Below are 26,166 nucleotides of genomic sequence, written 5' to 3'. Positions count from 1 at the left end.
CGTAGTCAATGAAACAGAAATAGACGTTTTTCTGGAATTCTCTTGCTTTCTCCATGATCCAGTGAATGTTGGCGATTTGATCTCTAGTTCCTCTGCATCTTCGAAACCCCACATGTACTTCCGGTAGTTCTCGGTTCACATGCTGCTGAAGCCTAGCTTGTAGGATTTTGAGCATCACCTTGCTGGCATGTGAAATGAGCGCAATGGTGCGGTAGTTTGAACACTCTTTGGTGTTGCCCTTCTTTGGAATTGGAATGTAAACTGACCTTTTCCAGTCTTGCGGCCATTGTTGAGTGTTCCAAATTTGTTGGCATATTGAGTGCAGCACTTTAACAGCATCATCTTTTAGGATTTTAAATAGCTCAGCTGGAATACTGCCATCTCCGCTAGCTTTGTTGTTAGTCATGCTTCCTAAGGCCCACTTGACTTCACTCTCGAGGATGTCCAGCTCAAGTTCAGTGACCACACTATCATGGCTATCAGGGACATTCAGATCTTTCCTGTATAGTTCTTCTGTGTATTCTTTCCACCTTTCCTTAACCTCATCTGCTTCTGTTAGGTCCCTGCCTTTTTTGTCCTTTATAATGCCCGTCTTTGCATAAAATGTTCCCTTGAGATCTCCGATTTTCTTGAAAAGATCTCTAGTCTTTCCCATTCTATTGTTTTCCTCGATTTCTTTGCATTGTTCATTATACCAATCATCTGCTTTATCCCTTTATTATAATGAAACTTGTTGGCACAGCCAGCAAATAGCCTGCACCCCTCTAAGAGAAGAGCAGTTAAAAATAGATCAAGGATGGTAGAATAATTTAGAACAGTAAAAGGTATCAAAGGCCATTTTGGGGGAAGCCAAGACAAATATAAACTCAGGGTATAACTGGAATGAGATGGTGAGGAGGAAGACAACAAAGAACTGGGCATATTTAGCCTTGAGAAGAGAAGACTGAGGGGAGATATGATAGCACTCTTCAAGTACTTGAAAGGTTGTCACAAAGAGGAAGGCCAGGATTGCTTCTTGATCATCCCAGAGTGTAGGACACAGAATAATGGGCTCAAGTTACAGGAAGCCAGATTCTGGCTGAACATCAGGAAAAACTTCCTGACCGTTAGAGCAATACGACAATGGAACCAAGTACCTAGGGAAGTGGTGGGCTCTCCCACACTGGAGGCGTTCAAGACGAGATTGGACAGCCATCTGTCAGGGATGCTTTGACCTGGATTCCGGCATTGAGCAGGGGGTTGGACTTGATGGTCTTATAGGTCTCTTCCAACCCTACTATTCCATGATTATATGAAAACTACTAGGAATAACTTTGGTTTTGTTGCACGTAAACTGTACCACAGTAGTACAGCTTAACTAATCAAAGGGCATCCCTTTAAAAGGGGTGGGGGAGCTGTCATTTAATTACATGTATTAAACCTATGAAATGACTGGTTCTTTCCCTTTCATTTTATTTGTCTTCAGACATGTCAGAAAACTTAAAATAAAGTGTACTTCACAGAAGTTATGCCTTACGGCAAGACACACAAAAAATTTCCACCGTGCTTTTCAGGAGTTGCTAATGGGACTCCTTTTCATGAATGGGTCTCATGTATTTCCTTTTGCCCACCCACCAAGTGCTCAATATGCCTTACTTTTTATTTGTATAAGGAGCAGCATTGAATTTAATTATATTTTTAAGGAGCCTAGAGGCCACTTGCCAAACAGAATCTTATCCCCTTCAAAATTAAATGTTAAACTGCAAAATGCAATTTTGAATAACTTGAAAGACACACTTGAACATGAATTTGAAACTGCCCCTTTTCACCTGATAAAAATCCTTTTTGGTGCTCATGAAATTTGACAGCAATTGCTTACAGCTGCCTAGTTAAGTTTTTATTTAAAGCGCTCAATAGTGGGTTTTAAAAATTATCATCCTATAATAGACTGATGTATGCCATGTTTATTTCTGAGGATTTCACTTTCTAGGCATACATTTTGTTCAATGTTTGGGTTGCTTTGATTTTACTAACACTTGGTAAACTCTTACACCTTTTATATTCAGTCTTGTTGTTGTATGCACCTTGCCTGCCCACAGCTTTGGATCATGGTGAAGGCGCTCTCGTGCAAACCACAGGTTTGTTAAAGATACAGAGAGGCATGCAGTACATAATTTCAGCTCTTAGAAAAAGATTACATTACAGTACCACATTTACATAGCCATGGATAACAACTCACAGGATTGGATCCAGGCTTTGTCATACTTAAGAGCAGACCCATTGAAATCAATAGAACTTAAGTTAGTTATGATTAACTTAAGTCCCATTGATTTAAGTGGATCTACTCTACATATGACTAAGTCTGGATCCAACCCACAACCTCCTGCAGATTGCTCTGGCGAACCTATAAAATACATATGTATTGGAAAACAAACAGACTGCCAGCCTTACCAGTCCAGTGTCATGCTTGAAATTTTAGTATACATGTATATTTGTCAGGCATGACACTAAATGATGATTTTCCTATAAACAAATTCTTCTGAATTATTTGATATTTAGGGCATAAAACATCAATTCCGTACATTAACAGAATTAACACAACATTCTTTTTAAAGAAAACTCTTAATGCCAATTTAATATCATTTCGTTCTATCAATATTTTTGAATATTTGAACAAATAAACAATAACATTTGCTACGTTATTATTTATTTGGAACCTGTCTTTCAATCTGAATAACATCCTCAAACAGGTAACAACAATATTATAATACAAACAACTATTAAACCAAAGACTTAACAGTAACAAATCATAAAAGCAACATATTAAAACCGCTAAACAAAAACAGAGACAGTATAAATTGATACATAAATTATGCAATTTTTGCTTTCTTCTGGTTCATAAGATGGAACTATTTAGATTAACATACTATTGATCGTGACATCTTGACCTTGACCATGCCCCTGTTTTTGGATGAACAATGGCCTTTGAGAAATCCTTACATCCCAATGCTCCCAATTCATTCCTGCTTACAAAGTCTTGCAATTGCAATGGATCTCCAGGAAACCCCAGGGAATCTAGCTTCTCATAATGAGAAGAAGAGTACTTGGTCAGAGCTGATGCTCCCACAGCTACAAAGTTAGCGGAACATTTAACTTTTGTAAACCACCCAGAGAGCTTCAGCTATGGGGCGGTATAGAAATGTAATAAATAATAATACTTTCTCACCACTGTTGCTTCATTGAAACCACCTAACCAACTTTTCCAGCAACTGGAGAGTCTTTGGGAGTCATCCCACCTTATCAGGTAAGCATCCTACAACTATACTGGAAGTATATAAACATTTCCAGAAGTGGAGATTATAGTTCTAGCGCCTATTATTTCTCTGATGTCACTGCCTAGTCCTAAAGAAAGAAAAAAAGAACATATTGTATCTGAAGACAAGAAGTCTCTAAACTAGACAAGAAGTGGCAGATGTGTGAACAATCTATGTGTGAACCTACCTGAACACTACAATCAACATCTAAGGCCTTCCTCCGAGTGCCTCCTCTGAGGGAGGTTCAGAAGGTGACAACAAGGGAGAGGGCATTCTCAGTGGTGGCCCTCCGATTATGGAATGCTCTCCTCACTGAGGTCCACCTGGCACCAATACTGTCACCTTTTTGGGAACAGGTTAAGACTGTTGTGTCCTGTATTCTTGTCTTGACAGCATGTGATGAGGCATTTATGTCAGTTGTTTTTATCAGGTCCAGTATCTTTTTGTAACTGCTTTAGCTGTATAAATTGTTTTTAAATGTTGTATGTTAAATATTTTAAATTATGTTTTTATTATCTTGTGTTTGTGATTTGTAGTTTTTGTGAACCGCCCAGAGAGCTTTGGCTGTTGGCCGATATAGAAATGATGATGATGATTAGTTCTTTAAAAACACACACCCAGAAATCCTGAAATGCAGTCAGAGAATCCCTATATCAGCCTTCCCCAAGATGCTGCCCTCCAGATATTTTGGACTATAATTCCCAGTATTCCTAAACATTGGCCACACTTATGGGAACTAAAGTCAAAAACATTTGGAGGGAGTGAGGTAGGGGAAGGTTGCCCTATATCCTTTTCCCCACAAGTGGGAAAGAATCTGGGAGAAATTGACTGGAAATACAGGCTGTGTGGAGGAGGATTAACCACCTGCTCTCCCCTACAACTGTTCTAATCAAATTTGCTGCCCCCTCCTGCCATTACGTTGTTCCCACAAAGATCAAAATTAACTAGAAATTAACATTTAGAAATCAATTGAAAATAAACAGGCTAGCAATTAGATGTAAACAACCGACTGCTACCATGTCATAACCCCCACACCCACCAGAATAAGTATGAAAACCTGGACCATCTCCTTTTGCACTAATAGCATTGAATAGGAGTTAAATGGACATTTGCCACTAACAAAGGAAATTTCTCACAAAGTGGATACAAATTGCTAACATATGCTCTAATGTTCTTTTCCTGTATAAATTAACTTAACATACACATTAAATAATAGTAGTACAGCAGATAAACACAATTTGGTATTTTGTTCCCTTTGCTTTACAGCAACTAGGAATACTTTCTGTGGGACAGATCATAAGAAGAAACACGGGCGGGGGAGAGAAGGAAATAAACCAAACAAACCCTGGAGAGACACTTGATCATGAAGGAATGTATTTTAATGGTGGCTTTTTTGTTGTTCTGGTTTATTACAGAAATAAAGTATGAACATGCAAAGCATTATTTTTAATGCCTGGAATACAGAAACAGACACACTCAGTAAATCAAAGTATCTAATATCCATATTTTTCTTAGTTTATATACATAAAACTATATTAAAAATTTAAATGTGAATTTATGTTCACTCAATCCATGGAGCAGGTTAGAGAAATGTTTAGCTGTATAGGAGAAAGCCTCTCTCTCTCTCCCCCCCCCCCATATTCTATAGTGTTCTATAAAATCCATTGCACAGTTTTTCCTGCTAAATATTTTTCTTAGTTTTGATTACACAGAAATGAAAGATCCTACCAGAGTGAGAATGGTCCAGATTTTTAGGGGGGGGGGGTACAGCTGTTATGCTATTAATTTTGAGATCTACATACTTAGGAGAGAGGTTCTGTGTAAATTTGAAGAAACTGTATTTACTTGAGGTATAACTTATATCTGTTCACTTGTGATATTTTGGGACAGGGACTGATATGAGAAGAGTTAATGACAAAGAGCGAAAAAACAGTGTATTTTTCTTTGGTGGGGGCCAGAGACTGATACAAAGTTTGAATGTTATCCTGGCAGTCTGCCAACTGATGAACTGCCATTTTGTTTCTTGTTGTTACCAAGTAGGTGGCTTTGTTAGCTAAGGTTTCTATCTTTTTATACCACAGTATGGAACAAAATGTGGTTAGCTTGTGAATATTCTATTCAAATCTATTCGTCTGTTATTAGAGTCCAGGGAGAAGGCCTTCTACCTCAAAATGAGGTTGGAGCATCCTGGCTGGAGGGAATATAAAGACAGGTTCAGCACTGGCACAGTCAGTCTGAATCTGAAGTCAGTCATTGTGCAGTGGAAGCCTGAAGTGGCAGTAGGAGCTAACAGCTGAAATAAGCCTGAAGAACAACACTGAGGCTGAAATTACTTGAGGCAAGAGCTGGAAAAATTCTGTGAGTGGGAGACTCAAGGACAGCAGCTGAAGATGAAGTGACAGCATGGTGGGTTCCTGGTCGACAGCTGGTTGGCCGCTGTGTGAACAGAATGCTGGATTAGATAGACCCTCGGTCTGATCCAACATGGCTCTTCTTATGTTCTTAGGGTGCAGCAAACCTGATGCAACAGTGGTTGCTGGAGAACCCCTACTTGAGAGAAAACTGCATACTAAGCCCTCAGTACAGCCTGTGAGCTAACTGGGATGGAGCATAGTAGGGAAATTGGCTTAAGGTTGGATAGAACTAACTAAAGCTAATACATGGGGCCTGTTCAGACATCATGCTAAGCCATGATGGTTAGCGTTTTTGAGCTAATCATGATGGCTTAATGTAATGTCTGAATGGTGTTTTCCCCAATCATGGTAGTTTATCAACCACAGACTAACCACACTCACTGAGCACTTGCTGCAAGATGGTTAGTGGGCTCTACCATGGCTTAGTGTGATGTCTGAACAGCCTCTATAGTTAATTGCCAGCTGCCATAGAGCTCTGTGGCAAGAGCGGCCAAAGAAAGTGTAGCCGCTCATGCCTGAGTAGCAGATCTCTATGGTCGAGATCTACCTAGCAGCAAATGACATGGCTACCATAAGCCCACCAATATGCCACTCCCAGCAAAAGCTCACTGCACACCAGCAGAGAAGCGAGCATAGCGCTGCGGCTCACAGCTTCTTGTGCCCTGGCCCACTGCTGCTATGGGCATGCTATGGGCATGCTATAGGCATGGCCAGGCACCGCTATGTACGATGGCGCCTGTTACAATGCAACTGCAGAGGCAGCATGGACTCTGGCTCTGTGCCTGCAGTGGCATAAACAGTTGGCGGAAACACTGGAAGCTGATTCCTGAGGGCCCTCTTTGTCCTTTTGCGCTGCGGGGGACACTTGAATGTGCTGTACATCAGGACGGTAGATTACAGTGGTGAGCAGCAATTATAGGTCTCTGGAACAGGAAAGACAGATCTCAGATCATGTGAGTCCATGCTGAGGAACTTGCCCGGGGGTTGTGTGCCTCGGCACAGGGGGCAGCAGGCTGCTGAACCGCTGAGCACCAAAATGGCTGGCAGCGCAAAGGACACTGGAATGCATGGCTGCCCATCCTGAGAACTACAGGTTCCTTTAGTTAGTGGTTAGAGAATGCTTAGTCTGACCACATTGCGGAACATGGTTACTTGCATGTGTGGCAGTAGCACTCGTGGTGGTTAGCACTAGTCCTCATCAAAGTGGCATTCTAGGAGTGGCATAGCCTATGTGGTTTCTCCACTTTTGGTGGCTGTATTGGTAGAGTTCAGATTTAATGGAATAGACAGAGGTTTGTGTGTACGCGTGCGCGCGCACACACACGACAGAGAGAGAGAGAGAGAAAGAAAGAAAGAACATTTAAATGGAAAATGTTTTTACAGTTAACATCCCAAGACTAGAGGTGAAAAGAGAGAGGAAAAATGGCTGAATACTTAAATGGCTAACGGGGTGCTAAGAATGCCAGGAGAAAAAGCTCTCTTGTGGTGGGAAATCTGCGAAAGATCCAAATTAATGTTAATACATACTGATGATTCAACTGTTCCCACTGTTAACCCAATCTCCTTTGCCAGTGAGATACAGCCATGTCCTGAATACATCCATTTGGAAGAGAAGTGACTACAAATTGAGGATGAAGACTGGGAGAAACAAAGGCAGATGGAGCACAGACAAGCTCACTGGAGCTGGTGGGACTGAGGGAAGGGTTAGTTCACCAGGGGCAGAGTCAAGGGATCTCCAGAGGTGGAGTAGTCTTTTGAATTCCCAGCAGCCAGGAACCCATAACACAGAAAGGGAGAACTGAGGCACATGCACTTTAAAATGATGAGTGAAAAGCAGAGGAGAATTCACAGAACCATACAAAAGCACTCATTTGGACCCACATTGTTCTGCTCCAGAAACAAACACCCATCACATAGGAAATCCAGTGACTTTAAGATCACGAGTGAAAACACTAGGGAGAATCCACATGCCCACACAAAATGATGATGATGATGAAAAGCCACTCAGAAAAGTGATCTTTGGAACCCAGCAGCAAGTACTGAAAACATCTAGCATCCACCTCTTTTGTTTGTTGTAATAATTTTTGAAATAGTAACAATATCCTCATAGCCACACAGAAAAGCATCCAACATCTACCTCTTCCACTGAGCATCCCCACAGCCATCCTTCTCCATAACAGCTCAGAAGTAAGTGAGAAGCAGCACAGTACAAAAGTCCATCTTATAAATTTCTACTCACAAGTAAGAAGGACCGGATTATTCGGGAATAAGCATGGCCAGCAAGTTCTGAGCATCCAAAATCTACTCCTTTCCACATCCCCCCCAAAGGTATAATGTTTAAAAATTGAGGAACCAGTTATTAGGGCAAAGCAAAGGCCTACGGAGGGAGGGGGTTCTTTGACCCAAACAGCAGCATTAAAGCAGTTCTTTTGAACACACATCAGTCTGCACAGAACTCAAATCCCAAAGCATAAGAAAAAACCCTGAAGGACTTGCAAGGCATATCAGTGCGCACACGCGCGCGCGCGCACACACACACACACACACACACACAACTCAAATGCCACAGCAAGGCTTTAAAAAAAAGGAGAGCTCAAACTCCAAAGAAGACAGATGTTAAAAGCACATTTTAAATAAAAAAAATTAAAAGGAGATTAAAATAATACACACCCTATAGCCATTTTTTTTTAACCTACCTTCTGGCTGATGATGATGAGGGTCAGGAATAAGCAACAGGAGTGCATCTACCCCACCCCACCCCACCCCACCCCACCCCACCCAGCAAGGCAGCTGAGCTCTGTGCATATTTACTCAAAAGCAAGGAGGCACAGGGAACTCCACACCATTTTTTTTGTGCTAAAAGTTTCAGCAGCTGAGAGAGAGGTGGCAGAAGCTCAAACACAAGTGTAGTGATTTAACAGAGGAGAATTTCCATTCCCCCACTCATAACGTCTTTCCTCTCCATTCCCTCCACCTCCTTTCACACTTTCTTAAGTGAAACTTACAGCAGATGAGAGATCAGACACAAAATACAGCCAATCGGAACTTCCAAGCCCGCCCCACATCAACACTTTCATCTCCAGTACCCCCACCACTACTTTCACTCTTTCTTATTTAACACAGGGCCTGAGAGGTGAAAGAACCTTCAGTGAAGTGGACAGAAGTGAGAGTTTTTCCAGTAGCAAATGATCTGGGGACAGGAGAACTTGATCATTTCTCCCACACACAGGTTCTGGTTCTAAACTTTCCCACCCAGCTTCTTCCCCACCCCAAATCCCCCCTTCCCAGGAGGCTTAAAAAGGGTGGGGGGACTCCATTGGGAGGATTTGTGGGGGAAAGTGGCTGGGTGGAAAGGTTTATATGTTCCCTAGAGTCGGACACGACTGAACGGCTGAACGAACGACCCATGCATGGAGGTCCAAGTCCAGATTGTTAATGATGAAATGCTAGTTTGCAACACATCAGAGAGGCTGCTACAGATTTGGAAGCTGAAGTGACGGAGCACTTTCTGTGGAAAGAGGGTCCAGGTATCCAGAGGCTCTACAGAAGCAGCAGTAGCTGCAGAAGCTTTCAACATATTGGGCTGAATTTAGATTTGCCCATCCATAAATGGAAGCCCCCTCCTCTTGTGAAGGCAACTGGGATCCAGCGGAAATTTTCCACTGGATGAAGAGGGGCAGTGCAGTGATTTTTGTTGACTCCCCCTTGCCCCTGAAGCCCACAGCACTACTTCCTACGGTGTTATGGAGGGGAGAAAATCCCTACCTGCCCTCTTCCTCCAGACCCGAATTTTGATGAGTGTATGTCTTGATCCAGCCCATTATAATGCTATACTATCTACTGTAAAAATTTGTGTCCAGGATCTTCCCAGCTGGAGACGCATTAGGGTCCTTGCACTTTTCAGTAACTGTGTAGGCTCCACACAAAAGGGAACCCAACACTTCATAATCCAGCCATGACAACGTAAGTGCAGGATTTCTGCTTCCAGTTTACTCCTTTGCTTTTGAAAGGAACAGGAGGAACCACTCAGAATCCACTTTGGTATTCTGTCAATTAGGCATTGGAAAAGACAAAAGCAGATGGCCACACCCTCACTTACTCAGAATATGGTTCAGTTGCCTGCTAGCCTTTGTTGGTACAATACTAGAAATTCTTTATAGCCTTAAAGTTACTAAGGAAAATCCGGACCTCTTTGGGAAAAAAACCACTTTTGAAAATTTGATGATACATAATCAGGAAAACCTATTAAGCAAGCTCTATAATGTTCTATTAGATTTAGATCCTACAATTAATAATTATCAGAAAAGCTGGGAAAGAGAATTAACTTGTCTGATTCCAGTAGATACCTGGACTTGGATCTGGAATAATATCTCACAGCAGATTATTAGCACAAGCCTGAAATATTTTTTTTTAATTTATATTCCTCTGGTATTTAATGCCTGTAAGGCTTAACTGCATTTATCATAAGAGTGATAACAGGTGCTGGAGACGTAAAATGCCTAGGGATGGAGGAGAATTTCACCACGGATTCCAGGGAGGCCAAATGCCAGTGCATTCGGCCCCCCGGAATCCGTGGCGGAGCAAAGCCCCCCCCCCCCGCGAAATGCGCGTGGAACGGAGCTTACCTGCTGCTGTTTGCCAGTGCTTTGCGAATGGGGGCCATGTCTGCACCTGCCATTCGCCTCCCCACGAATGCCGTGATAGGCTACCTAAGTATTTACACCATTTGCGTCCCTGCAGAGGCCGTGATAGGCTACGTAAATACTTACGTAAATACTTACGTAGCCTATCACAGCAAAAGGCAGGAACACAGATGGCGGCCACTACGCCATTTGTGTCCCTGCCCTTTGCCGTGATAGGCTACATAAGTATTTACGTAGCCTATCACGGCAAAAGGCAGGGATGCAAACAGCGGTGGCTATGGCGGCCGCCATTTGCGTCCCTGTGCAGCCCAGCAGCGGCTGGATGTTGCTGCGGGCAGCCCCAGCCGGCGGCTCCGCAGAGTCACCGCGGAGCGGAGCCGGCTGGTAAGTATTTCGGGGGGAGGGATGGAGCGCCTCCCCCCCACCGTGGATGCCACAAAACAGTAAGTGACATTCGTACATCCCTAAAAATGCCTAATGCAGATATAGCCCATGTTTTTTGGTTTTGCCCAATCATTAAGGAGTACTGGCTAAATTGAGATTATATCAGGATATAGACTACCTTTGGATCCAATAATTATTCTTTTTGGTTATGTCAAGGAAGTTGTTTTATCTGATGACATAGAGATGATAGTGCATTTATTAACAGCCACCAGAATGCTGATATCGGCAAAATGGAAAAAACTGAAAGCCCCTACAGTTGATGACTGGATTATTAAAGTATGGAAAATAATATACATGGTTAAGTTAGCTAATATAGTAAGGGTTAGAGAGGGAAGACAGCAAAATAATAGATTTATAGAAAAGTGGTCATTATTTGTAATGTATTGGTGTAATAAGAATCAAGAGAATGTACGGCCTTTTGTGTTATTGGGAACTTTGTGGTATTTGCTGGTTTTATTGATCAGTTTGATGATATTCTATATTGTTTGAACTGTTGTTGTTGTTGATGATGATGATGATAATAATAATAATAGAAAGAAAGAAAGAAATTCTTACTCTACTGCTCCAACTCATACCTTGTAAGCTGGAAAACCTACTCCTTGCTTCACTTTTCCTCAAGGTTACTACCAAATATGTTAGACAGACATATCTTGGATAGATGTCCTGTATTTGAACTGTCGTTTATACTTCTGCTGTTTGTCTGATTGTACTAGACTCTAGATACTTGTCTACCTGTGGTGATCTGACCCTGAACTCGTGGGTCCTGTGTTTTTATATTACACATAAATTTGCCTACAACCACTGCCAACTCTGGTTCTCTATTCAAGCTCTCTTAGTAGAATCACTAACGTGGGATGGCATATGAGGTAATCATCAATATTTCCTGCAGGCAACGGGGTTGTTGCTCATGAAACTCTGAATCATTGGCTACCTATTTGATTAATTATTTCTTCCTCTCACAAGTTTCCTAATACACCTTGGCTTCCATTGTCCCCTCCAGTCATATTGGGCAGTGCAGCCGTAATGCTGGCTTTGTGCTAACCAATTTCACAAGCTGGATTCCACCTGCAGAAGTTAAATAAAGCCGTTCTCAAGATCCCCCAGTTCAGGATCTTAACCCCACTTGAAACTGCAATTTCAAATCCTGGTTATTCTCAGTCATGTTTAACAATGCTTCCAACAAACCTTACACATAGTTAAGGAAAAAAGCAGCCATTTGCTCAGAATAGGGGTGGGAGTGCATGTGCCTGAAGCTAGTTTGTGGATGGTGGTTAGGAGTGTGACAGCCATTCTACCCCTCTGCAAAGATAGTTGGGGTCATTGCTGAAGTTCCAAAGTGAACAACATTTGCAATACTAACAAAGGGCAAGTCATTATTTGGCTAGAGCAGTATGATAAAGGGTTAATAAAAACCATTTTGCTATTTTGTGTTTTAAAAACAAAATCATTTTCAGGGAATTTAAATATTAGAACACACCATTTTATGTTATGACAAAATGAAACATCATGAACATATTGCGTATACTGGCTTTACAAGGCCATTAAAGAGGCATATTATCAATATGCTGAAAATGGTTAAAATGATCAGCTTCGCTATTTTCTAAGAGAAATACGTAAATTGCTCAGCAGTCTTCATTGCAAGAAGTTGATGAATGCAAAACATTGTAGAAAAATAGGTAATTTATTCTGAGGTAATGACTGTAATATAACTGGAATCTGTGCTAATAGAGTAAAAAAAAAGGCTTCCAGCTATTTCTGCTATAAACAGCAGTCAAGTAATTTTCATCTTTCTTCCCTAGAGCAAAATATTACTTTAAAATGAATGCTAAAATGTTTGCTACTAATTTCTGAAAATCAAAAATTACTACCTGTAAATGGAATGCAATAACAAGTAAAATATAGAAGCAGCTTTTGCAAACAAGACCCATTTTCTTCCTATTTTTAAAGTAGCATATGGAGAAGAGGCATTGCAATAGCCACCAGTAGTATCTATAGGCCGTAATGACTACAAAAATATTTTTCAACAATATTCTCTTGTGGGCCCCAGTGAACATATGAAATTAAAACTTGAAGCTATATTTTGAATTGATATATCTATACATTATGGGTGTAATTACAAGTGAGGCCATATCTGTTGTTTTCCAAATACTAGAACAAGGTCAGCAAATGAAATTGATTGGCAAGAAGATCAGGACACAAAGAAGACAAGAGATTTCCCGTTGCTCATAATGATGGCCACTAAACCTTTAGGTTACTTCCAGACAGAGGGTTCTCTTAGCACTCCTAATTAGGGCTGTGCACCGCCTTAGTACAAAGCCCGAATAATGAGGCAAAGCAGGCTGGTTTGGAGGTGCCTCGTCATGATATGAAGTGGATCAGACAAGCGCCTCATCCACCTCATATATTCGGAGCTCTTATGCCTTCTGAGCAGCCTAGACAGGCTGTATCCAAAATGTATGAACTTCTGAAAAATCATGAGGAGGGGGAGGAGGAAGGAGGGGGAAGGCGAGAGGATGTGGAGGTGCCAAATGTATCAATTTGAGAGAGATCTGGCCACCAGGAGAGGTGGGGGAAGGGGAGAAGAGAGAGAGGAGGAGGGAGTGAGTGAGCTTTGCTGTAAGCCAGCCTCCGTTTGCTCATTGTGAGAGAGGTGGTGTTACTGGAGAAGAGTAATGTACTGTCTGAACATTATTTGGCTAGAGCAGTGATCTCCAAAGTGGGGTACATGCACCCGAGGAGGGCACAAGAAGATCCATTGGGGTGCGTGAGCCACCTGATAATTGAGCAGCCTCTTGTTGCCCTGACAAGTTGCCTTTGTGTGCAGTGATGGTGGTGGTTGCAGAGGTGGCAGCAGCAGGATGAGTTGGAAGCTGAGAGGGAAGCTCCACGGCATGTCTCTCTCTGCTCCAGTCCTAGCCACTGGAAGCAACTGCCCTAGTCTCTGCCAGGTAGAGGAAGCCTTAACCCTTCCCACTCTCCTTTGGCAGAACGACGCCAAGAAGAAAGTGCGTGCTATGGGGACTGGGTAAAACGAGTATCCATAAAATCAAACAGGGATTCTTATGATTTCATATGATTTTTAAAGGGGAGACCCACAAAACCACCGTCCAATCACAGAACACATCTGCCTCTGTGGACTGAACCAGAAAAATCACGGATCCACCACTTCTGGGCACAGCCACGGTGCAAAAACATGTATCCTTGGTAGGGATCCTCTTGATTTCAAAGGATTTTTGCAGAGCAAATCCCCCAAACCACCAACATACACAGACTGAACAAAAAAAAATCACGGATCTGCCACTTGCAGGACAGCCAGAGCGCAGAAACAGGGGGAAATGGCTCCCCTCATTCCCCAGAACAAGACGGCTTCCAGTGCAAATCCAGAGACCTAGGAGCTGGTGGCGGCAGCAGCGGCAGCCTGCCCTCAGGAGTTGGCTTCCAACCGGACGCCCTCCCCTCCTTCCATGGAAGGGAGAGAGTGCACTTGGAGGGCGACTCTTGCCTCTGCTGCCTGACTTATGCCTTCACGGACTCCTTGCAAGCAAGGAACCCATAAAGGCTTGAGCAGAGGCAGGAGTTGGCCTCCAACCGGGTGCCCTCTGCTCCTTCTAAGGAAGGGAGAGAGCACAGTTGGAGGGTGACTCCTGCCCTTGTGCCTGTCAGCAGTTGGTGGGCTGTGATGGGCAGCATTTTTCCCAGTGGCACCAGCAGCAGTGGCAGCGGTGGCTTCCTGGCGGTGGCACCCCCACCCCCATGGAACAAAGGCCCAGGTTGCTGGGGGCTGTGCGGAATGTTGGCGGGGACGAAGCAGGATTCAGATGTCCAAATCCTGCTTCGGCTTTGTAGGCTGAGGTGGGTTGCCCCCCCCCGAATCAGCCTGAGCCGAATTGGGCCCGTCTCAGAAGCCCTAAAACGGCTTCTGAGTCAGATCGGGGGGCCCATGCACAGCCCTACTCCTAATCACAAGACATTGTGCAGCTATTCTAACTTTTCTTCCTTAACAGGTTTTCTGCAGTAAGAAAATGAAAGGAAAAAGTGGTGGGAAAATATGGGTTACAAATGGGAAACCATGTCTGGACCCCTTGTAAAATCTGTGAATGTGGCAGGGCGATGGCATGATAAAGCCTCATCTGGAGGCATCCTTAGATAAAGCACCCCAGCTTTGAAGAGTATTCTCCTAACCATCTCATAGAATGGGAATTTGTGAAATGAAAAAAATCCCTGTCACATATTGCTCAGCATCATTACAGAAATTTGAAGGCATTATGTAGCAAAAGAAGCAGATTAAACTCTTAGACAACTAGTAAATAAGGCAGTCTAAACAGATTCTCTACAAACTTATTTCTTGGGAAATAGTCCTTGAATGGATTATTTGCTTGGGAATGGATTCGTCAATGGATCATTTGCTGTGCAAAGAACAAACTGAATCTTGTTCAGTAGCAATTACTACTCACATAGACTGCAATCCTGCACCATGAAAATAAAATAGTTTTGATAGAGATTTTTTTATAGTGGAAGACTATATATAACACCACCCTCAGTAGATCAATGCAAGTCCATCAAATCTAGGATGCCGTTTCCAAGTGCAGGAGGCCAGAAGACTCTGGAAACTCACAAACAGGGCATGAAGAAGATGGCCAAGCCCTGTAGTTTGTCCCAAGCATCTGGACTTCATAGATATCCTATTTTGGTACATGGAGGCTCCATTTAATTGTCATTACTTATAACTGCTGAGACACCTATCATCCATGAATCTGCCTTAATCCATCTTTTAAAACCATCTAAGTCAGTGGTCATCACCACCTCATCTTGTGGCAGTGAATTCCACAAATTAATCATGAGCAACGGGAATTATGTTTTTCTCTGCTCTGCTCTTCCTGTTAATCAATTTCATTTGCTGACCCTGGTCTGATATTATGAGAGAGGAGAGGAAAAACAAGGTTCACAATATTCTGATTTCACTGGGGCCGAGCATCCCGTGTCTTGTTGCTTTTATGGACTCTTGTGCAAATCTTGCATCTGGATCTAGATTACTTGTCCTAGGGGTGGCACCCCTATTAACTCATCTGCTAGGCTGGGACCAACCTGTCACAACCTGTCTTACCTATCACAAGAACACACTGACCCGGTTTGCATGACTTGATAGCCCACCATAGCTTAATTTAGCTGTGCAGGCTGTCATGTTGTGCCGGCACTCACAGGTGCCCTTTTTTCATGGTGCCCATGGGCACCCCGTTTGCTGTGTCTTGCAGACACAGCAACGTGGGTTGTTTGAGGGTGTAGATAACCCTCAAATAACCCTAAAACAAGCTATGGCTTATTTGAGGGTGGTCCCTCAAACAACCCACAATGCCAGGTTCACACAACAGGACAAGCTATGAACGCACTGCCACCACTGCTTGCATATGGTGGCTGGCACACTCCGCTAAGCCCCACGGGAACATTAACACACAATGGTTTAGCATTACGTGTGAACAAGCCAAATGTCTCCTCACGATTCTAGGGTTAGGGTGGTGGAAGGGAATTGTTTAGGTAGACCGCTGGTGCTCATCTCCACTAGTAGTCAGGAAATATATGATGTTGTTGTACTTCGCCTGGTCCAAGATGGCAGCTGTTCCCTGGACAGTGGCACTACTTGACTCAATCTTACCTACACTGCAAAGGAGAGCTGTGAAACAGGTGTGTGGACTGCAGGCTTCAGGTTTTTGGGAGCCCTTAGGCAAGATACTCTCAACGCCCCCACCCCTAGGTGAGAGAGGGACCCACCATTGTCACCAGCTGCTGCTGCTCCTCATCCTCTTTCTCATCATTGCTACCACTTGCTTGCCTGACAGGCAGAGAACCAGTGAGCAAGGAGGCAGTGGCATCAACTATTCCTCCTACTCAACACCATCGATGTCTGGGTCAGAATGAGAGGCAGGTGAATAAGCAGGTTACAATGGTGAAGAGGAGGAATAACTCCAGAGAACTCTTTTCAGTGGGCCTCGGCTAAGATATTGGTCCTGGCAGGTGCCCAACCATGCCTACCCTTGATGGTGTCCCTTGGTGTGTGTATGAAGACAGGATATCTTGGCGGAAAATTCAGACTGTGCTCTCTAAGTGCAGGAAGAGGAAAGCTTAGGCAGCTGTCAAGCTCCAACCAGGATCATTTCTCTCTCCCCCAATGCTATCTCAGCCAAAGATGGAAAACATGGGAATACTCTTTTCATGCTTCCTGTGCAAAGAAGTCATAGTGACAGCAAATAAGAAAATCAGAATCTACATCCTCCCTGCTATCTTAGCTTGCCCTAAGTGAGAGGAGAAAGAAAAGGGGGAAGAGGTAAAGGTTTTCATGAGATCCTGTGGGGCTCACCCACATCCTAACAAATAAATACGGCTGGTTTGAGAGCAAGAGCCCCTCCTCCTATTGACATCCAGAACATTCTGACTTTGCCTTCTCTGTTTTAGAACCATGAAGGCAGCCCTGAGTAGCTTCTAAGGTAGAATGATAGGCATATGGTTTCACAAGGTTTAGTTGTGAAGCGAAGGCTTAGATGTGAAATTTAGACTCTTAGAACAGAAACAGAATGAAGTCTTGCCCAAGAAACAGACACCATTCAGGAGATCATTCCTAGCCACCTGGAGAGAATCTGCCATGATCTGGGTTTCAACACCAGTCATACTACTGAGGAGCTTATAAGGAGGTTTGGGGAACTAGAGGTAGGAAGAGTCTGTTTATTGCTGTATTAAGGATCACTCCCAGGTCAGAGTCTGTGATGAAATCAGGATTGACAACATTGGGAATGAGAAGAAGAGCAAAATAGGAGATTGTCAATTTACTAGTGAACATTCATCATTTGGTTCTGAGGAAAGCCACTGAGGCTAGCAGGAAGTCTGTGAAAACTCTGGGGTAGGCAAGAGGCTGAAAGGAAGAATGTGGAACTGGAAATATGTAGCAGGATGGGGTCCCCTACAGTAGGCTATCTCTCTCTTCCATTCCACCACTGGGAGAGTCGGCTCTCGTCACTACTGCGTTGTTCAGCTCTCCTGTGTCCTGACATGGGAACTTTCCTGGAGTCTGCCTGCCAGCTACAAAACCAGAAGGTCATCTCAGGGTCAAAAGGGGAGGCACTGCCACCTCTGGAAATGACAACTGGAGACTATTTTCCTGGCCCTGGAAGAAAGGCCTGTCTCCACAGTAGCTCTCCTCCTCCACTTGAACATAGAACTTTACAAAAAAATCATCCATTTTTTTAAACAACAATCCAATGCTATGTAGAACAACTACTCTTTGACAGGAGGCCTGTCTCTGTGTACAGCAGCATCTCAGCAACAGCAAACATTTAAGTGAACCATTTTACAGACACAGTTCCATTGAAGAAGACCGTGGGGGGGGGGGGAGAAAGAATTTTGATATTCCTTTCAAATGAAAGTGATAATAAAAGAAAACAAAATCTATTAAGTGTATACAAAAAGTTCATCACGTTCTTAACAATTAATAAATGCAGTGGCTAGGTTTACTTCATGAAATACTTGTATTGATTTTTTATGAACGAGCGTTGGTCTTTTCCACATATATTTTCTAGGCCCTGCTATCCTCCACAAGAGGCGAGCATTCCATCTATTTTGTTAAAGATATATCTGTCTTGTTGGGTCTTGACAGCCCTATCATGTCAACCCTCTGTAGCGCCATAGATTTTTTCATCAGCAAAGGGAAGAAAAAGTAAAAATTGTGCTTCCTGTGAGCATATTTCACTACTGCAGATCCTGAGGGATGATTTGTTATTCCTGTCAGATCAAAGAAAGAGATAAGAGAAGAAAATAAAAGATGAAAACTAAAATCCAGAAATGAGGGCCACTGAAAAAAAACATCAAGGCCACAACATTATGATGCCACTTAAAATAATTTAAATATGCTGGATATCAAACACCTTCAAAATAAATTAATATTGCATAGGCCATATGCTCTGAGAGCTGACAGCAAAACCTGCTTTTAAGGTTTAGGAGATGGTCATGGAAAACAACTATCAAACTGCTATTCATTTATGGATTTTCCCCCCAATTGGCCATGCTGCCAATATGTTCAGGTCTTTTGACAGGCAAATGCTTGAAACAAGTAACTGAGGGCAAATTACCAGGCATAGGCCCTATTTCAAATGCAAGGGCATTTGTACAAGAGAATTTCCTGGTGAATTGTGTCATGAACTTCTTAGTTCCTAGACTGTGCAAACTCAATCCTTTGGCTTAAAAACCCAAGGAGCTATCTTTTTTTTATTTCTTTCTTTAAAAAACTGAATCTGCACCACATCATAATTTGAAATTATACAGCACAGAGCTGTACTATATAGAACTGAGTATGAAGAAGACAGCCTACAAGGAGTGTACAAAGAGCAATTGTCCCATATTTCACTAGATTTAAAAACATTACTAAGGATAAACAGACTGCATCTAACAAACATAGATGAAGGTTTGGCAAATATCTGAAGCAAGAAGAATAAGTAAATAAAATAAACAGAGCACTTGAAATACTAACTTCTTGTAAGCATACACAAAAGGTCTGCTTTTAATGGTGCATCTGACAAATATAATTACATTTGGGGCATCAAACCAACTATTGCCATTTAGCCACTTTAATTGTAATTTGAGCTGGAGTAATAAACCATTACTGATATATTGACATCACTGTGTTAAATTAGTGTTGTGTAAACAAATGTCATGTCATTTTTTTTCCAGAAAGAAAAACAACAACAACCCAATTTATGTATTGTAGGAGTAGGTGTAACCTTTGCAAATGGTATCCAATTTCTTGGAGCCTATTTTGCAAAAATTGAATTTTATAGAACAAGCCCCTAGTAAACCAGCAAATCTAAACATGTCTCATGTATTTTATATTCTACAAGACACTCCAAATAATTTGAAAACATTTAGAAATTTAACCTTTAAACCAAACGTGTTTAAATAGCTATAGACAATCCAACAGTTTTGTATGGGCACGTACAGTTAAACTCGTGAAGTAAATTTTACTTTTGTAGTAAAATACTACAAAAGTTATCTTGATAAAAAAAAGTCCAGCTGTAAGGTATCTACAATCAAATAAAATAATGGTGAAACATATAGAAACAATTTGGGGATAATTAAGTTTTAAATGCCTTTGTTTTATGAATTAGCGTTCTTAACACAAGCCCTCTGAAGACAGCTGAACCAGTCTAGAAGAATTGGTTTGGATTATGATGTACACCAACAGTAAAGACAATTCCAAACAACATCTATTGTCCAATATAACTGCTGTTTACATATTAAAAAGAGATACAGGCTTTGTACCAGGGATGTTCTGTCATGTTTCTCCACAGGAGAAGGCTGTCATGGTAAAGTTCATTATCAATTACTGCTTTACAAGTGCAAGATGAGTTAAGCTGTCATAATTTTCTCCGCTAGAGATCCTGTGCTGTCAAAGAATGTCAATTTTTAATCTGACACGAGGAAGAAAATTATCTCTTATTCTGACCTCTAATTTCTTGACATTTTAATGCAATAATTGCTATGGTTAGTGCTGCAACCATGATTTCACCTGTCAAGGAAGAATGAATCAATATCCTTGAGCTGTTCATTAAATTTTAGCTTTTACTTTACTAAATTTCTTGGTTTGGGGACAGGGGGTTGAACCAGTACTATATAGGCAAGCTTGTAAATGTTATATGCTGAAACTACAGCTTGTAACATTTCCCATTTGTTTTCGCATATGATGATAGTTGGGGTTTTCTTCTATGAATGGTTTCATTACACTATGAACAAAGTTTTGACATATGCAGAATAATTAAACTGATGCCATTTGATTAGGAACTGATTCTGCTGGCACTGATGGTGCCTCTCCTAATGTGAACAAACATAAACAATAATCTGCCCTGTCAGGAATCTGTGTGTGCTTAAATATGGGAATGCAGAGACTGGTCAGTTCCTCCCTTGAAACAAATCGGCAAGCCATTCCAGGAAGAGTACTCTTCTTCAGAACTCGCACCATCCAAATGGACCGGTGAAATGGGGCAATGGCATGTAGCTAACAGAGCTGATTTGGCCCATCACTTCTTCTAATACATTACTATAATTTAGGAATATTTAAAATATACAAAAACTATTTAGATTTACAAAGAAAAGCATAACTCTTGAGCTTTGAAGTTGAATGACAAGTGAGGCAGGGGAATTAAAAAATATATAGATAGAAACCCCAGAAATACTAACAAAAACACAATGACTACAATTCCTAAAATTCCTAACATTATATATGTATATAACAGTTATGCTTCTTTGACATTTTAAACATGGCAACTCCAACATCCAAAGAAGAAAGCTGATTTCAATTGAACAGTGACCTGCCTATTTAGCAGGGAGAGGTACTTTAAAGAAAACATTTCAGGTTCTTCCCTATGAGTGCAAAGAGTCTGTGCCCAAGCTACAAGTAATATTAATAATCATATTTGTGAACTATTGGATGAGAGAAGTAATGCTGATAAAGAAGTGTAAGCAAACATAGGCTATGTTCAGATCTCAGGATATAACCATGGTCTAGTGTGATGGGAACAAGTCACATTGAGCCTTGGGCTTGCGCACATCTCCCTTTCCTCTCCTCTTCTTGCTCAGCCGTTTTTGATTAACTGCAGCTTGTCATTTTGTCTGAAGTTGACAAACTGTGCTTAATTTTAGCTATGGTTTGTGTGAAACAAAATATGGGTTATGAAGCTGGCTTGTTTCAGACAAAACATGGTAAAGATTAACTACAGTTTAGGGTTCAGGCATAATCAAGTTAATAAAAAATGGAAGTGAAAACTTCTGATCTCCACACAGCTCTGCTGGAGAAGGCGAGGGGAAGGGGAACCACCCAAGCCCAAGGTTTGTTGTAGCTCATTCCCAGCACAATAAACCATGGGTTATCATGCCATCCAAATACAGCCCAAGTGTTGAGCAGGTTTCATTTTTATCATGCTATCAGTACTAAAACTGTAGTTGAATCTTCTGTACTTTATGTGATAAACACTTAAAAAAATTAAAAACCCTAGCTCTAATGTACAGGGGTTTTTGTCATCCCTCTTTGTAGAACTAATGGAGATGTGAAGAATTTTGTGTTTTTCAGTGAGCAATATTTTGCCCCAAATTGGTAAATAAACCCCCCCCCCTGTGTTGTATCATCATAGAGGATACTAAAAACTATGTTGTATCATCAAAGAGGAAGCTAAGTTGCACAATGAAAAATAGTAAAGCTGAGTCTCTAGAGAACGTTTTTCTAACATTTTGGGGATTTGTATTGGCCCCAGGAGCGTAACCAAGTCATTTGTAGTGTAAGCGGGGCCTAGAGATCCATAATGCTTGCTTAAGTTCATTATTGTTGCAGTTCCCTTGCTAGTAAGCCTCTGAGCATGTGAAGATGTTTCAAAGGGCTGATACCGCGGCCTAGCACATTCCATACTAATGAGTGAGAGTGTTATCAAGCACTCTACCTGGGAAGCATAATTTATTTACAGGTGGCTGTGCTTCAGAACCAAACACTTCTAGCCGATGCTGGGAATGAACGCTAGGGGTGCTTGCTAGTGTCGTGCTGCCTTATTGCTAGCATGTATGGTATAAAACCCATTTGACCCAATGGCTCGTGGTCCAGAGAAGCTGTCTGATCCAACCATTGGGTGCGCTTGTGTGCTGTAAGTCTCCTTGTAAGTAAACCTTTGAATCTGATGTATCACTATCTTGGCACCTCTAACCTAAGAGTTCAGTGCCCACGGCCAGGGTGACACAGGATAGGGGAGGACAAAGGAAGCCCCATTCCCCCAACCATCCCTAGCTTGCTTTTTTCACTGCTGCCTGTTGTGGTTATGGTGCTTCCCTTTGCAGCTGATGGCCGCCATTATAAAACAACCAAACTCTACATACATTGGGTTGGATCCAGACTTAGTAACACTTAGTGCAGAACCACTGAAATCAATGACTGTCTTAAGTTCCACTGATTTTGGATGATCTACTTTCAATATGAAAGTATTGCACTCCCCCTAAAGGATCAGGTTCATAGTTTGGGGGTGCTCTTGGATCCAGAACTGTCACTTGAGGCACAGGTGAACTCAGTGGCACGGAGCACTTTTTATCAGCTTAGGCTGGTATACCAACTACGCCCTTATCTGGACAGAGATAGCCTAGCTACAGTTATCCATGCTCTGATAACTTCTCGTCTGGATTACTGCAATGCGTTATACGTGGGGCTGCCTTTGAAAATGGTCCGGAAACTTCAGCTGGTCCAAAATAGGGCAGCAAGATTGTTAACAGGGACTGGCCTGCGAGCTCATATTACGCCAGTACTTTTCCAGCTGCACTGGCTGCCAGTCCATTTCCGGGCCCAATTCAAAGTGCTGGTGTTAACATTCAAAGCCCTTAACGGCTTGGGGCCAGGTTACCTGAAGGATCGCCTCCTCCCATATGTGCCTGCCCGGACCTTAAGATCATCGTCAGCGGCCCTTCTCCGTGAGCCCCTGCCAAAGGAAGTGAGGCGGGTGGCTACTAGGAGGAGGGCTTTTTCTGTTGTGGCACCCCGGCTCTGGAATGAGCTCCCTAGTGAGGTTCGCCTGGCGCCTACATTGTACTCCTTTCGGCACCAGGTGAAGACCTTTTTATTTTCCCAGGCATTTTAGCTTTCTAAATTTTTATCTTTGCTGTTTTAAATCTGTATTTTAAACTCCTGTACTGCTGCTAGGTTTTATTGTGTTTGTATTGTTATATTGTGGTTTTAATGTTCTATATATTTTAAATTGTTTTATTGTGTGTTGTTTGGTTTTAATTTTTGTGAACCGCCCAGAGAGCTTCGGCTATTGGGCGGTATAGAAATGAAATAAATAATAATAATAAAATAATAATATGACTAAGTGTGGATCAAACCCATTTTAAAGACAACACAGAAGAGAAAGAGCAAAAATATCTCCCTACATTCTCCAAAATTTGCATGAAATTAGGTGCGGTTTGTGGAATTCTGCTATTACTATGAATGAGGATTTTACAATCACATCGTATATAAAACCATATAAAAACTGGGCAAATGTTAAAAAAACATTTTTTATTTAAGAATGTATTTCTGGACACTGCTATATGATGAGCTATATGTTTTCTGATTTGAGGATTTAAGCAAAAAATGCCACAAGTATTCCACTGGCTGGCAATGTATAAATTATTACTTGTTTTGCATACAACAGATGGCAGATAGCATGGGGCATGGAAGCTTATGGATGTAGCTTCAGCACAGCAACACTCATCTTGCAGCTGTTGCATCTTCACACTTTTCAACCAAATTGAATAATTTTACAGACTGCTTTAATACTTATAGTCATCTTTAATACTTATAGTCATCTTTTAAGAATTATATTACTATGATGGATTGACAAGATTAGGACAACACATGGAAGAATGAGGTGCATCCTGTATATACCAAATATTTTTTAAAAGTATGCTATAAGAGGCAACACTCCAATGCAGACACACATAAAACCAATTTCATTTTTTCTATTGTTTAGCCATTGTTTTGTTCCTTAGAATTCCTTGTAACTTCACTTATTAACAACAACAAAATCCCAAATCTATATTGTAAAAATATAAATATAATACACATGCTTACTTAAGGATCTGAAAAGAAGTCTTAACTATTCTAGTAACTCAGTAAATCTATATAGAATGTGATTAGTTTGTGATGTATATTTTAGCTAGCAATCCTATCCACAATTACCTGGGAGTAAGCCACATTAAACATAATGTTTACTTCCAAGTAGATATGCATAGGATTGTGTTGTTAATCTCACTTGTTGATTAATAAAACACATTGGGCGAGATCCAAAAAACTACTTGTAATGCCAGTTTGGGAACGAACTTGGGGTGGAGGGAGGTTCAGATTGGTTCAAAGAAGAGGTGAGCTTTTAAGTCTCACCCCCTTCATCTCCACCTCAGATCAAAATCCAAGTTGGAGAAGAATCCTTGGCTTCTCCCCTTTCATCCCCCAGAACCAAGGTCTACTCTTGGACCAGTCCAAGACTGCCACTGGGCTTACAAAACTATTCCCATGATTCTTTGGTACTTTAATTTAATTAATTTTAAAAACATTCAATTATAATTTTCATTTCATTTCATTTAAAGTAACTGATTTCTGTTTATGTGTATTTTGGCACTGTTGTTCTCTTTTGAAGCATAACAGTGGATCCCATGTTTTGAGTAAATAACATAATAAATGAAGGCATTTTACATTTAAATTTAGTAGTGCTTGAAGAAAGGGGAGTCAGAAACACCTACCTCCCTGAGCACAGGATCGGTGATACTGTCAAGGTTAACAGAACCTTCATATGTCAGGTAGTGGAAAACATTAAGTGCTCGCACAGCTTCTGGTCCTCGTTGCTTGTAGCCAAATATAAGATCAATCCACTGGTGAAGTTGACAGGATACAAACTCGCTTTCCAGAGCCTGGAAATGAAATTGAGAGGATGGAAGACATTTTGTTTCTCACATTGTACATTTCTTTGGTGTTGCATCACTTTCTTTTATTTTCCTTTTTTTTAAAAAAAGAGGGCCTTTCTCAGAGGTAGGGCCAGCCCAAGCCATACTGCTGGCTAAGGTGAAGAAAAAGATGGTGCCCTCCCTCCCATTTTATGTACAGAAACTGATTGAATTGGCAGTTGAATCTAACATCAATATAACTCCCAACACGGGCATTCTAACTTTGCATGGTTGTTTTTAACACTTTATATGGATTACTGCTATTGCTTTTTAAAGTATCTTCTTTATTGCTTTTGTAGTTAATCTGTCTTGATAACAAGGAAGCAGGATATAAATTCTGAAAATAAATAAATACATATATACGTACATTCAAAATATGTTTATTTTATATTATTTATTTTAGGGTCATCAATTTTGAAGATAGCAAATGGTAAAACAAAGCAATAAAGTAGTATAAAGTAGAAACAAAAATAAAAACAGCAGGCAACATATGTTTATATATTCTGCTGCTACTGTTAACATCAGAGTTTCTTAAAGGTTTGTTTGGTTTTTGGTCTGATATTTGAAAATACTGTTGGACTAGGAGTCAGGAGATCCAGGTTCTAGTCCCCGCTCGGCCATGGAAGCTCACTAGGTGACTCTGGGCCAGTCACAGACTCTCAGCCCAACCCACCTCACAGGGTTGTTGTTGTGAGGATAAAATGGAGAGGAGGAGGATAATGTAAGCCGCCTTGGGTTCCTTAAGGAGGAAAAAAGGCGGGATATAAGTGTAATAAATAAATTATTTACTTTGGATCGCCTTCGTGTAAGAAAGGTGACATATCAATCTTTTAATAAACAAAAATATAAATAAATAACACTACTATCTTATAATATTATCATAATATT

The 26,166-nt window shown here is 41.4% G+C and overlaps 1 protein-coding gene across 2 annotated transcripts in view; it reads right to left on the bottom strand.

Moving 5' to 3' along the window:
- NBEA (neurobeachin) overlaps nucleotides 1-26,166 on the bottom strand; it is a 595,906-nt gene that overhangs the window by 48,472 nt on the left and 521,268 nt on the right. For both annotated transcript variants that reach the window (XM_084843013.1, XM_084843014.1), the window contains one exon: nucleotides 25,078-25,245. In XM_084843013.1, the coding sequence (XP_084699139.1) occupies nucleotides 25,078-25,245 (168 nt within the window). The remainder of the gene's footprint in view (nucleotides 1-25,077; nucleotides 25,246-26,166) is intronic.

Source organism: Heloderma suspectum, chromosome 3 (assembly GCF_057233095.1).
Source record: "Heloderma suspectum isolate Gila_16-S chromosome 3, 16-S_ref, whole genome shotgun sequence".
Lineage (NCBI taxonomy): Eukaryota > Metazoa > Chordata > Lepidosauria > Squamata > Helodermatidae > Heloderma > Heloderma suspectum.
This window is presented reverse-complemented; position numbering and strand designations above follow the sequence as displayed.